Source organism: Nematolebias whitei, chromosome 2, assembly GCF_014905685.2.
Source record: "Nematolebias whitei isolate Nwh7 chromosome 2, NemWhi1, whole genome shotgun sequence".
In the NCBI taxonomy this organism is placed as follows: Eukaryota; Metazoa; Chordata; class Actinopteri; order Cyprinodontiformes; family Rivulidae; genus Nematolebias; species Nematolebias whitei.
The window spans coordinates 60,321,352-60,335,068 of NC_056499.1; the positions used below are offsets into that span (position 1 = coordinate 60,321,352).

The following is a 13,717-nucleotide window of genomic DNA, read 5'->3' on the forward strand; positions in this document are numbered from 1 at the left end:
TGTATAGTAGAGTGCTGTTTGAATGTTTGTGTATAGTAGAGTGCTGTATGATTGTGTGTAGTAGTCTTGTATGATTATGTGTGTAGTAGAGTGCGGTATGAATGTGTGTGTAGTATAGTGCTGTTTGAATGTGTTTGTATAGTAGAGTGCTGTATGAATGTGTTTAGTAGTGTTGTATGTTTGTGTATAGTAGAGTGCTTCATGAATGTGTCTGTAGTAGAGTATTGTATGAATGTGTAAATGAGGGCACATTTTGTATTTCAAAGTGCTTTGACTATCTTGATAAGATGTATAGGTACTATCTAAGTACAGTCCATTTACCATTTTTCAAGAATTCAAGTTTCTTTATTTGTTTTACCCACTACTGTGGTACATGTGGTGGAACTAGATTATGTCTCAGTTACAACCAACAAAAGTATAAAATGTAAAAGAAAAACAATGATAAGATCTAAAATATGAACTAAAAAAAAATTTAATCTAAAAGTACACTAAGCACTAATAGCATAAAAACAATCAAAAACAATACAACGAACATCAGCACAATCATTTGTCTGTGTGAGCAGATGAGCTTGCGTGAACACAGCAACATGGAACAGATCAGCAGCAACATGAAACAGATCAGCAGCAACATGAAACAGATCAGCAGCAACATGATGTAATTTTTCACAGTGATTATTCTGGTTAGAGATTCATGAGTCTAACAGCCTCAGGGTAGAAGCTGTTCCTCAGTCTAGTGGTTCTACACTTAATGCTCCTTAACCTCCTTCCTGAGGGGAGTGGGGCAAAAAGTGTGTGTGCTGGGTGAGTGAGGTCCTTCATGATGCAGGTGGCCCTCTTCCTGCATCTGGAGGTGTAGATGTCTGTGATGGTGGGGAGACTGACTCCAACATCTGTGCAGCCTTCACCACTCTCTGCAAAGCTTTTCTTTCTGCAGCTGTGCAGCCTCCATGCCACACGTTGATGCTGGAGCACAGGATGCTCTCCACTGCACACCTGTAGAAGGAGGTGAGGACTGAGCTTCCAGACCAGCTCGCCTCAGCCCTCTGAGGAAGTAGAGTCTCTGATGAGCTTTCTTCATCAGGCTGGTGGTGTTGTTGCTCCAGCTGAGGTTGTTGTTCAGGTATACAGGTCCTTCTCAAAAAATTAGCATATTGTGATAAAGGTCATTATTTTCCATAATGTAATGATAAAAATGAAACTTTCATATATTTCAGATTCATTGCACACCAACTGAAATATTTCAGGTCTTTATTTGTTTTAATACTGATGATTATGGCATACAGCTCATGAAAACCCAAAATGCCTGTCCCAAAAAATTAGCATATCATGAAAAGGTTCTCTAAACAAGCTATAAACCTAACCATCTGAATCAACGACGTAACTCTAAACACCTGCAAAAGATTCCTGAGGCTTTTAAAAACTCCCAGCCTTGTTCATTACTCAAAACCGCAATCATGGGTAAGACTGCCGACCTGACTGCTGTCCAGAAGGCCATCATTGACACCCTCAAGCAAGAGGGTAAGACACAGAAAGAAATTGCTGAACCAATAGGCTGTTCCCAGAGTGCTGTATCAAGGCACCTCAGTGGAAGTCTGTGGGAAGGGAAAAGTGTGGCAGAAAACGCTGCACAACGAGAAGAGGTGACCGGACCCTGAGGAGGATTGTGGAGAAGGGCCGATTCCAGACCTTGGGGGACCTGCAGAAGCAGTGGACTGAGTCTGGAGTAGAAACATCCAGAGCCACCGTGCACAGGTGTGTGCAGGAAATGGGCTACAGGTGCCGCATTCCCCAGGTCAAGCCACTTTTGAACCAGAAACAGTGGCAGAAGCGCCTGACCTGGGCTACAGAGAAGCAGCACTGGACTGTTGCTCAGTGGTCCAAAGTACTTTTTTCGGATGAAAGCAAATTTTGCATGTCATTCGGAAATCAAGGTGCCAGAGTCTGGAGGAAGACTGGGGAGAAGGAAATGCCAAAATGCCAGAAGTCCAGTGTGAAGCACCCACAGTCAGTGATGGTCTGGGGTGCCATGTCAGCTGCTGGTGTTGGTCCACTGTGTTTTATCAAGGGCAGGGTCAATGCAGCTAGCTATCAGGAGATTTTGGAGCACTTCATGCTTCCATCTGCTGAAAAGCTTTATGGAGATGAAGATTTCATTTTTCAGCACGACCTGGCACCTGCTCACAGTGCCAAAACCACTAAGACTTGAAGCTCTCGACCTTGACCTCTCTAAGTGTCTTTAAGAATCTGTTGGACTCCTGGCAGGGTCCAATGCAGACATGTTCCTGTTTTTAGTTTTCTACATTTGTCTTGGAATCTAGCTGTTTTTTGTTTTGTTACCTTTTTTCCTTTTAGCCATCCTATTAGTTAAAAAAAAAAAAAAAAAAAAAAAAAAAAAAAAAAAAAAAAAAACTGTAGTATGAGTTTTTATAACTGTTTATTGTTGTTGCTGTTGTCCATTGTTGTCATCTTTCTTTGTTGAAATCAGGTCTCTCTTGTAAATGAGTCCTCGAGGCTCAATGGGATTTACCTGTATAAATAAAGGTTGATTGAAATGGTTTACTGACCATGGTATTACTGTGCTCAATTGGCCTGCCAACTCTCCTGACCTGAACCCCATAGAGAACCTGGGGGATATTGTGAAGAGAAAGTTGAGAGACGCAAGACCCAACACTCTGGATGAGCTTAAGTCTGCTATCGAAGCATCCTGGGCCTCCATAACACCTCAGCAGTGCCACAGGCTGATTGCCTCCATGCCACGCCGCATTGAAGCAGTCATTCATGCAAAAGGATTCCTGAGCAAGTATTGAGTGCATAACTGAACATGATTATTTGAAGGTTGGTGTTTTTTGTATTATAAACACTCGTCTTTCATTGGTGGGATGAAACATGCTAATTTTTTGGGACAGGCATTTTGGGTTTTCATGAGCTGTATGCCATAATCATCAGTATTAAAACAATTAAAGACCTGAAATATTTCAGTTGGTGTGCAATGAATCTGAAATATATGAAAGTTTCATTTTTATCATTACATTATGGAAAATAATGACCTTTATCACAATATGCTAATTTTTTGAGAAGGACCTGTACACTCAAGTACTTGTAGCTGGAGACCACTTCCACCACAGAACCTCCTATGTTCATGGGGTGTAGGCGTGTTTGTTTTTTCGGATGTCCACAATCATCTCCTTCATCTTCTTCACATTGATGTGAAGGTTGTTCTTCCTGCACCAGCTCTCCAGGTGCTCCACGTCCTGCCTGTAGCTGGACTATCGTAGTTTTTGATGCATCCCACCACCATTTTGGAATTTGAGTTGTTTGTGTGTGTACTCAGTTCTTCTTCTTCTGTGTGTAGGTGTGTGTACTCTGCTGCAGTGTGGTATTATAACCACCTGGCCGGTTTGATCAACATTATGATGATCACAGAGGACAAAAAAGCGGTGACTCAATTCAGCAGCTTGAACTCTGGAGTTTTCGTCATCTCCGTTGAGGTACATCTTTTCACTCAGAACTAGGGATGCACGATATTGGATTTTTGGCCGATATGCCGATATGTTAAAACTTATTCAGCCGATAATCGATGCCGATATTGATATTTTGTATACTTCCCTTTGTCAGAACATAGCCCTTTTATTTAGGCTTGTTTGCTACAAAAATTGTGCAACAGCTGTAAGAGCTGGTGACATATATTCAGTCACAGCCATATGATATTCATAGCACTTTAATTTATATTAAATGAAACATGTTGAATGTTATTTATTAGCATTAGTCACGTGCGATGCTGTCTCACTTGTGGAGGCTTGTTCCAGGTTCCTATAGCTGCAGTGTGGGATCCTCTGCACTCCTGTGCATGAAGGACAGACTTTTTAAGTTCAAAGTTTTTGTCTGTTAATTGTGCCGTAAGACTAATCATGGTAACGGGGCTAACATGACGTCCAAATGTCTGTGGTAAAACTCATCCAAGTGCTATCGGTTATTAGCTTCTCAAAACGTCGGAAATGACGGCTTGTAACTTGGGTAACGTTACGTTGGAAAAATATATCCAACTGCGGACGATGTAGCGAGGCTCCACGTAGTCCACAAATCTTCAGAATCCAACATCCTCATAAAACTTCCACACCGCCAACATTTTGAAATTTTCTCTCCGCTGTGAGATTGGGTATGGGACGTCATCGCTTTGTGCTGCCGCTGTAGGCAAAAACAGCACCTTTTATATCGGCGAGTTATATTAATGGAACGGCAGATGTCCGATATTGAAATTTAACGTGAATATTGTCTGATATTGATACCATGCCGATAATATTGTGCATCCCTACTCGGAACACTTCTGACACATTTAACAATCAGAAAACCCTGTCTATGCTCCTGCTGGACGTATGAGTAACAGAAATGTGAAACCCTTTATGAATGCGTCCATCAGGCAGTTCACAGTAAATTGTTCAACTCAATGAATGTTTAGAACCTAAAATGTCATCAGAGTATGGAGCCACGTTGGATCTTATATTTATTAAGACCACTTTCTCAAGATCCTCCTCCTCAAGCCGTTGCCCCGACTCTGGATAAAGCAACAGATGATGGATGGAAGTTCTCCTAAACTTTTAAAATCTTCATATTTGTTTTGTGTGTGGCCCAGGATTATTTACAGAACTTCTGGCCAGATTTGCAGGTGGCTCACGACCTCTACAGCTCCATCTCTCAGGCTCTGCAGGAGAAGGAGGCTGACAACTCACAGAGAGAGTTTTCAGAACATCTTCCTGCAGAAGTCCTTGAAGCTGGAATCAAATCTGGACGCTACCTTCAGGTAGGGCTGCACGATATGGACCAAAATTAAGATCTCTATATTTAGGATAAATCACGATATACGACATATCTCGATATTCAAACATCTGCTAAGTTCATGGCACAAACCAATGCAGACATGTTCCTGTTTTTAGTATTTTATATCGCTTTATATTGTAGCTGTTTTTGTTTCGTTGTTTTAACATCATTTTCTTCCATTGATTTTTTTTTTCAATTCATATGCTTTCTTTTATGATTGTCTACTGTTGTCATTATTTGTTAAAAACAGGTCTCTCTTGTAAATGAGCCGTAGCAGAAGAAAGCAGAAAGGACATGTTTGCTGAAGTAGGTTTGAATAAACAGAAATGAGCACAGAAACTACAAACCGGATTCCAAAAAAGTTGGGACACTAAACAAATTGTGAATAAAAACTGAATGCAATGATGTGGAGATGGCAAATGTCAATATTTTATTCGTAATATAATATAAATGACAGTTCAAAAGTTTAATCTGAGTAAATGTAACATTTTATTGGAAAAATATGTTGATTCAAAATTTCACAGTGTCAACAAATCCCAAAAAAGTTGGGACAAGTAGCGATAAGTGGCTGGAAAAAGGAAATTGAGCTTATAATGAACAGCTGGAAGACCAATTTACACTAATTAGGTCAATTGACAAGATGATTGGGTATAAAAAGAGCTTCTCAGAGTGTCAGTGTCTCTGAGAAGCCAAGATGGTAAGAGGATCACCAATTCCAGCATTGTTGCGCAGAAAGATAGTGCAGCAATATCCGAATGGTGTTACCCAGCGTAAAATAGCAAAGACTTTTAAGTTATCATCATCAACCGTGCATAACATCATCAAAAGATTCAGATAATCTGGAACAATTGCTGTGCGTAAGGTAAGGGTCAAGGCCGTAAAACTCTACTGGATGCTCATGATCTCCGGGCCCTTAAACGTCACTGCACCTCAAACAGGAATGCCACTGTCAAGGAAATAACAGAATGGGCTCAGGAATACTTCCAGAAAGCATTGTCAGTGAACACAATCCACCGTGCCATCCGCCGTTGCCAGCTGAAACTCTACAGTGCAAAGAGGAAGCCATTTCTAAGCAAACTCCACAAGCTCAGACGTTTGCACTGGGCCAGGGGTCATTTAAAATGGAATGTGGCAAAATGGAAGACTGTTCTGTGGTCAGATGAGTCACGATTTGAAGTTCTTTATGGAACACTGGGACGCCATGTCATCCGGACCAGAGAGGACAAGGATAGCCCAAGTTGTTATCAACGCTCCGTTCAGAAGCCTGCATCACTGATGGTATGGGGTTGCATGAGCGCTTGTGGCATGGGCAGCTTGCATGTCTGGAAAGGCACCATTAATGCAGAGAAGTATGTTCAGGTTCTAGAACAACATATGCTCCCATCTAGACGTCATCTCTTTCAGGGAAGACCCTGCATTTTTCAACACGATAATGCCAGACCACATTCTGCAGCAATCACAACATCATGGCTACGTAGGAGAAGGATCAGGGTACTGAAATGACCAGCCTGCAGTCCAGTTCTTTCACCTATAGAGAACATTTGGCGCGTCATAAAGAGGAAGGTGCGACAAAGAAGGCCCAAGACGATTGAACAGTTAGAGGCCTGAATTATACATGAAATCCAAAGGCCGGAGGTTGGAGTGACTATAAGAAATCCGGTCTCTCAAATCACAAGGAACTGTGCGAACCACGTCATCCAGTATAAGGACAGTATTTCTCAAGCCAAATCCAGCTATTTCTCTGACATCATCAGTTCCAATGTTGGCAATTCAAAGACTTTGTTCTCTCTCCTTAACCGTTCAGTCTCATCTCCTAACTCATTACCCTCTCACATGGTTTCCACAGAATTTTGCAACTCTCTGATGTCCTATTTCAATGAAACGATTCTTTCAATTCATAAACACCTTGGACCTAATACCGCCCCCTGCATCTATGTTGAACTCCCACCTCCCTTTCTCCCCTTCTCTGTCTTCTCCCTCCCTTCTGCTGATGACATTGCTGACATTATCAGCAAGTCTAAGTCCTCATCCTGTCAGCTCGATCCATTTCCCACAGTTCTTGTTAAATCCTGTCTCCTGTCTCTGCTCCCCATCATCACTAACATCATCCACTCCTCCCTAACCTCTGGCATTGTTCCCACAGCTTTCAAATCTGCTGCCATCACCCCCATCATCAAGAAACCAGGTCTTGACTTTACCAACTTCAGTAATCTTCGTCCAATCTCTAATCTGCGCTTTATTTCCAAAGTTCTTGAAAAAGCCGTTGCTAGTCAACTTCACTCTCACCTATCCAACAATAACATTTATGAAGAGTTTCAATCTGGTTTTCGCCCCCACCATAGCACCGAAACAGCTCTAATAAAAATAACTAATCACCTTCTTCTTGCTGCTGACTCTGCTCTTCTGTCTATCCTCATTTTACTGGATCTAAGTTCTGCCTTCGACACAATCTGTCATTCTATCCTCCTCAACAGACTAACCTCCATAGGCATCTCGGGTACTCCGTTAGACTGGTTCAAATCATATCTCTGACCGCACTCAATTCATTCAGCTCAAATCCTTTCGTTCCCAGTCTTCCCCCGTCTCCACGGATGTCCCTCAAGGCTTTGTCCTCGGACCCCTCCTCTTCCATCATTTACCTCCTTCCTCTAGGCCACATCTTCCGTAAATTTGGTGTCCATTTTCACTGTTATGCTGATGACACACAGCTCTACTTGTCAACAAAACCAAACTCCACCCACCCACCCTCCATCCTCATCGACTGTCTCAATGAGCTAAATCACTGGTTTTCTAACAATTTCCTACAACTAAACAGTGACAAAATGAAATCATTCTTGTCGGTACCAAAAACTCTCTTTCAAAATCAGAAAATCTTCTCATCCCCCTTAACAACTCTCTGCTATCCCCCTCGCCTCAGGTCAAGAGTCTTGGTGTCATCCTCGACACCACTCTCTCCTTCACTTCACACATCAACAACGTCACTCGATCTGCCTATTTCCATCTCTGAAATATTAACCGTCTCCGCCCTTCTCTCACACCCCGCTCCACAGCCATCCTTGTGCACAGTCTTGTGACTTCTCGGATTGACTACTGCAACTCCCTTCTTTATGGCCTCCCCAACAAATCTCTCCAGAAGCTTCAATTGGTCCAGAACTCAGCTGCCCGTGTCATCACTCAAACCTCCTCCTATAACCACATCACTCCAGTCCTGCAGCAGCTCCACTGGCTCCCGGTTAAATCACGCATCGTCTTCAAAATTCTTCTCACTTTCAAAGCTATCCACAACCTTGCCCCTCCGTACCTAACTGACCTCCTACACATCTCCATTAGGGCTGCAACTAACGATTATTTCAATAATCGATTCATCGGTCGATTTTTTTTTTGGATTAATCGATTCATCGGCAAAAAAACCCCCAACATTTTAATTTCCACCCCTTTATTCCAAAATTGAACATTTGACTGACATAGAAATTCGCACAAAAAACAGGTTGCTATTTGACTATTCTGTTAGTAAAATATTGAATAATAAAAAAGTTAGTCCAATAGCTTAAAAAAATAAATGTACACAAATATATATACAAATGTATATCCTGATGCATGCTCAATAATCCAGGTAGAAAAATCCCAAAAAGTTCAATCTGGTCCTCTGGACATTCAAAAAAAAACAAAAAACAAAACAAAGCAAAAAAATATAGAAACGTTTCGTCTCTCATCCAAGAGACTTCCTCAGTCTGAGGTGCTGTATCAGCTCAGTCTCTTAAATAGCACCTTCTTAGAGTGGATCAACCAGTTTTGCTGCTGACAACCAAAACCAGCTGATCACATGCTCAAGAAGGACCATCAGCCTAACAGAGGACCAGATTGAACTTTTTTGGATATACAAATGTATCTTTATACCTGCACAATATGTAGCTACTTTGTAAAATGTGTCCTTGAGGGAAGAGTGTAACCTGGATTAAAAGTGTGGGTTATTGTAACCTGGATTAAAAGTGTGGGTTATTGTAACCTGGATTAAAAGTGTGGATTATTGTAACCTGGATTAAAAGTGTGGATTATTGTAACCTGGATTAAAAGTGTGGATTATTGTAGTGAAGCCTTTGTCTTCATCCATCGACAGAGGCCTCATGTCAGTGATGATCATGTTCAGGATGTTTCAGTGAAGACAGCTGCTGCTGTGGTGTCATGATGTCTGTCCATCATGAAGGATGATGTTTGTTGTTGTTTTCTGGAATGAGACAGTAAATATGTATTATAGCATAATTTACAGCAACTCAAGAAATGCCTCGTTTCACTTACAGTGTTAGGTTCAGGCAAAAGTAGCTAAAAGAGCAATTAAACACACACACACACACACACACACACACACACACACACACACGCACACACATACACACACACACACATATAAAATACTTAATTACACACATTTGAGTAGATGTAATAAATTACTTTAATTCCTGTTTAAATGCAATTCATCCTGCCATACCTGCAGTGTCTTCAGACTTTGCCAGCAAATTAAAAGTTGAAGCTTAATCATTAAATTATTATCTTTGTGTTAGATTTATTTATAAATCACATTTAAACACTGCTTGTACCAATTAAATTAAATAAAAAGTAACCCAAGTTCTCTATCACCGTCATTAATCAGATAAACAAACAAACAAACAAACAGCTTCATCTACCAGACAGACTGACGTTACGTTTTCTCTCTTGAAACAGAACAAAGTGTTAAATTGTGGAGACTCACCTGCAACACGTGAAGAGTTGTATCAGCTGCAGCTCCTTCCTCCTCCTCGTGACTCCGACATGTTTACGTTCATCTCCGTGGTTCTCTCGCGTCGTGTCGGTGATTTTCAGAGCGGCATGCTTCTCATTTTTTATCTTTGTGAAGAGCTCCCACAATTTGGAGGACTTGGGTCGAACAGTTTTCGCTGCGTTGGTCATTTGTAAAATTTACTTAATTTCCTTTGAAAACAGCCTCTGCTTTGCTCCCCCCTCACTCTATTCAACTCGCGCTGCAGGTTTTTTTTTTTTCAAACTTTATTCAGTCAGTCAGCATTGACAATGAACTGCCCGTGAACAAAACGAAACAACTCCGCAGCGCCGTGAAAGATGCATAATCGCGCGACACAATGAATCGATAATGAAATTCGTTGCCAACGCTTTTAATCATCGATTTTTATCGATACGTTGTTGCAGCCCTAATCTCCATCCCCTCTCGCTCTCTCAGATCCTCCTCTTCACTACACCTCCATGTACCCTCTGCCCGCCTCTCCACCATGGGGAGCAGGGCCTTCACCTGCTCTGCCCCTCATCTCTGGAACTCTCTACCCCGACTTACGAAACACCACCTCTCTTTCTATATTCAAGACTGCTCTGAAAACACATCTGTTTAGACTCGCTTATCCTTAACTTTGCTGTATGTATTTTATATTTTTATGTATTTTATATTCTTTATGTATTTTATATTTTGTATGTATTTTATATTCTTTATGTAATTTATTCCTGTTGATCTTTGTTCTTACTGTAAAGTGTCCTTGGGTGTCCTGAAAGGTGCTTTTTAAATAAAATGATTATTATTATGAATGGGAGAGCATTCCTATTTCTAAACTTGAGAAACTGGTCTCCTCTGTCCCCAGACGTCTGTTGAGTGTTGTAAGAAGAAGGGGGGATGCCACACAGTGGTAAAAATGGACTTGTCCCAACTTTTTTGGGATTTGTTGACGCCATGAAATTTGGAAACAATAGATTTTTCCCTTAAAATGAAACATTCTCTCAGTTTAAACTTTTGATCTGTGATTTGTGTTCTATTCTGAATAAAATATTAGATGTTGGCACCTCCACATCATTGCATTCTGTTTTTATTCACAATTTGTTTAGTGTCCCAACTTTTTTGGAATCCGGTTTGTAGCTGAAATAGCAGAAAACGTTTAAACTAGCAGAAAAAAATCTGAAAGGAGCATAAAGAAGTTCATTAGACTGAAAGTTGCAGAAATTACGATGAAAAACTTGAATTTATCTGAAAACAGCTGAAATTAGCTAAAAATGCTAAAAATGTAGCTGAAACGGCGGAACAAGCTTAAATTAGCAGAAGAAAGCAGAAAGAACACGTTTGCCCAATTAGGCTGAAAGAAACAGAAATGAACAAATAGTGGATATTATCTGAAAAAAGCTGAAATTAGCACAAAACAGCTGAAAAGTAGCTAAAAAGGTACAAAGAAGCTTAAATTAGCAGAAGGAAGTGGAGAGAGCAGTTTTTGCTGAATTCGACTGAAAGAAGTTGAAATGAGTGCAAAAAAATGTGAAATTTATTAATCTTTATTTAACCAGGCAAATCCCAGTGAGATCATTACGGTGGCCGACGGGTGCAAACGCGCAGCAAATGGCGAAAAGCGCAGCAAACACATCTATGATGCAAATTCAAAAACACGCAAACACAAAAAAAATGCAAACACAAAAAAATCAAATGCAAACTAAAAAAAACACGCATGCAAACACAAATAACACATGCAACAAACAGAAAAACGCTGTAAACAGTGAAAACACCAGCAAACTCGCTCCACAAAAACGGAAGTGCTCCAGACCACTAGGGTCAGTCAAACAAAGAACAAATCATAAGAAACTTGGAGGAAGAAAGACGTTTTTGTAGTGTGCCATGTTGTTCCAATAATAAACAAAAAACACCATATTTGAGTTTCCACGATTCAATTCAATTCAGTTTATTTATAAAGCGCCAAATCACAACAAAGTTGTCTCAGGGCACTTTACAGGAACATTCACATAAAAGCCAATTACTAAATTTCTCTATCCAAGGAATCCAGCAGACAAGGTGAATCTTGGCTTTGTTGCAGTCTCCCATCCTGAGCAAGCACAGTGGCAACAGTGGAAAGAAAAACTCCCTTTAACAGGAAGAAACCTCCAGCAGAACCAGCTCAGGACAAGCGACCATCTGCTTTGACCGGCTGGTTGAGAGGACAGGAAGGAGAGACAGACGAACACAGAATGGTAGGTCCAGGTATAGGTCCAGGTCCAGGTATAGGTCCAGGTGTATCTGAAAGACAAAAAAACACATGTTAAGGATAGAAAAATAATTACAAATACAAAACAAGTTGAGCAGAGTAAGTAAAGACAGTATCAGAGTGAAAACTGTGGTCAGTTTGTCCTCCAGCAGTCTAAGCCTATAGCAGCATAACTAAGGGACAGCTCAGGAAACCCAAGCCGACCCTAACTATAGGATTTATCAAAAAGGAAAGTCTTAATCCTAGTTTTAAAACTGGATAATGTGTCAGCCTCACGGACAGAGATTGGAAGTTGGTTCCACAAGAGAGGAGCCTGAGAACTGAAAGATCTTCCTCCCATTCTGTTTTTGTAAACTCTAGGAACCACAAGTAAACCTGCAGTCTGAGAGCGAAGTGCTCTGTTAGGAAAATATGGAACAATAAGATCTGTAATATAAGATGGAGCTAGGTTGTTGAGAGCTTTGTAGGTTAGAAGTAAGATTTTGAATTCTATTCTGGATTTGACAGGGAGCCAATGGAGAGAAACTAAAACTTGAGAAATATGATCTCTCCCAGTAACTCCAGTTAAGACTCTGGCAGCAGCATTTTGGATCAACTGAAGACGTTTTAAAGAAGTATTTGGACACCCAGATAATAAACCATTGCAATAGTCCAGTCTAGACGTGACAAATGCATGGACCAGTTTTTCTGCATCATCTTTAGATCAGATGTTTCTAATGTTAGTGATATTACGCAGGTGGAAGAAGGAGGTTCTAGTAACGTTTTTAATGTGGGGGATAGAAGACATGTCCTGATCAAAAATAACACCAAGATTTTTAACATTAGAGCTGGAGGACAGATTAATGTCATCTAAGGAGGGAGAAAGACTGAAAAATTCATTCCTAAGGTGCTCAGGTCCAAAAACCAAAACCTCAGTCTTGTCTGTGTTCAACAGGAGAAATTAAGGGTCGTCCAGGTTTTTATGTTTTTAAGACATGCTTGTAGTCTAAGTAGCTGATTGGATTCCTTGGGTTTAATGGACAAATATAATTGTGTGTCATCAGCTTAACAATGGAAATTTATCCCATGCTGTTTAATAACTTTACCTAATGGAAGCATATATAAAGTAAAGAGTATTGGCCCAAGCACTGAGCCCTGAGGAACTCCATGACTAACTTTGGTGTATGAAGAAGATTTTTTATTTACATTTACAAACTAGAATCTATCAGATAGATATGATTTAAACCATTTTAGAGCTGTTCCTGTAATCCCAACATCATATTCAAGCCTCTGTAGTAAAATATTGTGATCAACTGTATCAAATGCAGCACTGAGGTCTAACAGGACCAGTAGAGACACAAGTCCATTGTCTGAGGCCATGAGAATATCATTAGTTACTTTTACTAGTGCTGTTTCTGTGCTATGATGAGCTCTAAACCCCGACTGAAACTCTTCAGATTATTTCTTTGTAGATGTTCACGCAACTGACCTGCAACTATTTTCTCTAGAATTTTCGAGATGAAAGTTAGATTAGATATAGGTCTATAGTTGGTCAGAATTTCTGAATCAAGATCAGACTTCTTTTAAAGGTAAAGGTTTTATTACAGCAACCTTAAAGCGCTGTGGTACATAATCATTCATTAAAGACAAATTAAGTAGATCCAAAATGTGGACATTAATTAGTGGAAATACCTCTTTAAACAGTCTGGTTGGGATGGGATCTAGCAAACATGTGGATGGTTCGGATGAGATTATTATTTTTGACAATTCAGAGCTCAACAGGACAAAAACTGTCCAAACATAAATCAGGCTCTAGTGAAATTTTTAAAGTTGTCTCATTTGACAGGGGACTAGAGATAGTAAAAGGAAGGATGGTTTGAATTTTCTCTCTAATTGAAATAATT

At 40.3% G+C, this 13,717-nt stretch overlaps 1 protein-coding gene across 1 annotated transcript in view; it reads left to right on the forward strand.

Moving 5' to 3' along the window:
• The window catches only part of LOC119427505 (DIS3-like exonuclease 1), a gene marked incomplete at its 3' end in the record, with an annotated part of 38,650 nt that overhangs the window by 8,319 nt on the left and 16,614 nt on the right, over nt 1–13,717 (forward strand). Inside the window, 2 exon segments of the mRNA XM_037695135.1 lie at nt 3,353–3,488; nt 4,631–4,798. Coding sequence (XP_037551063.1) covers nt 3,353–3,488; nt 4,631–4,798 — 304 coding nt within the window.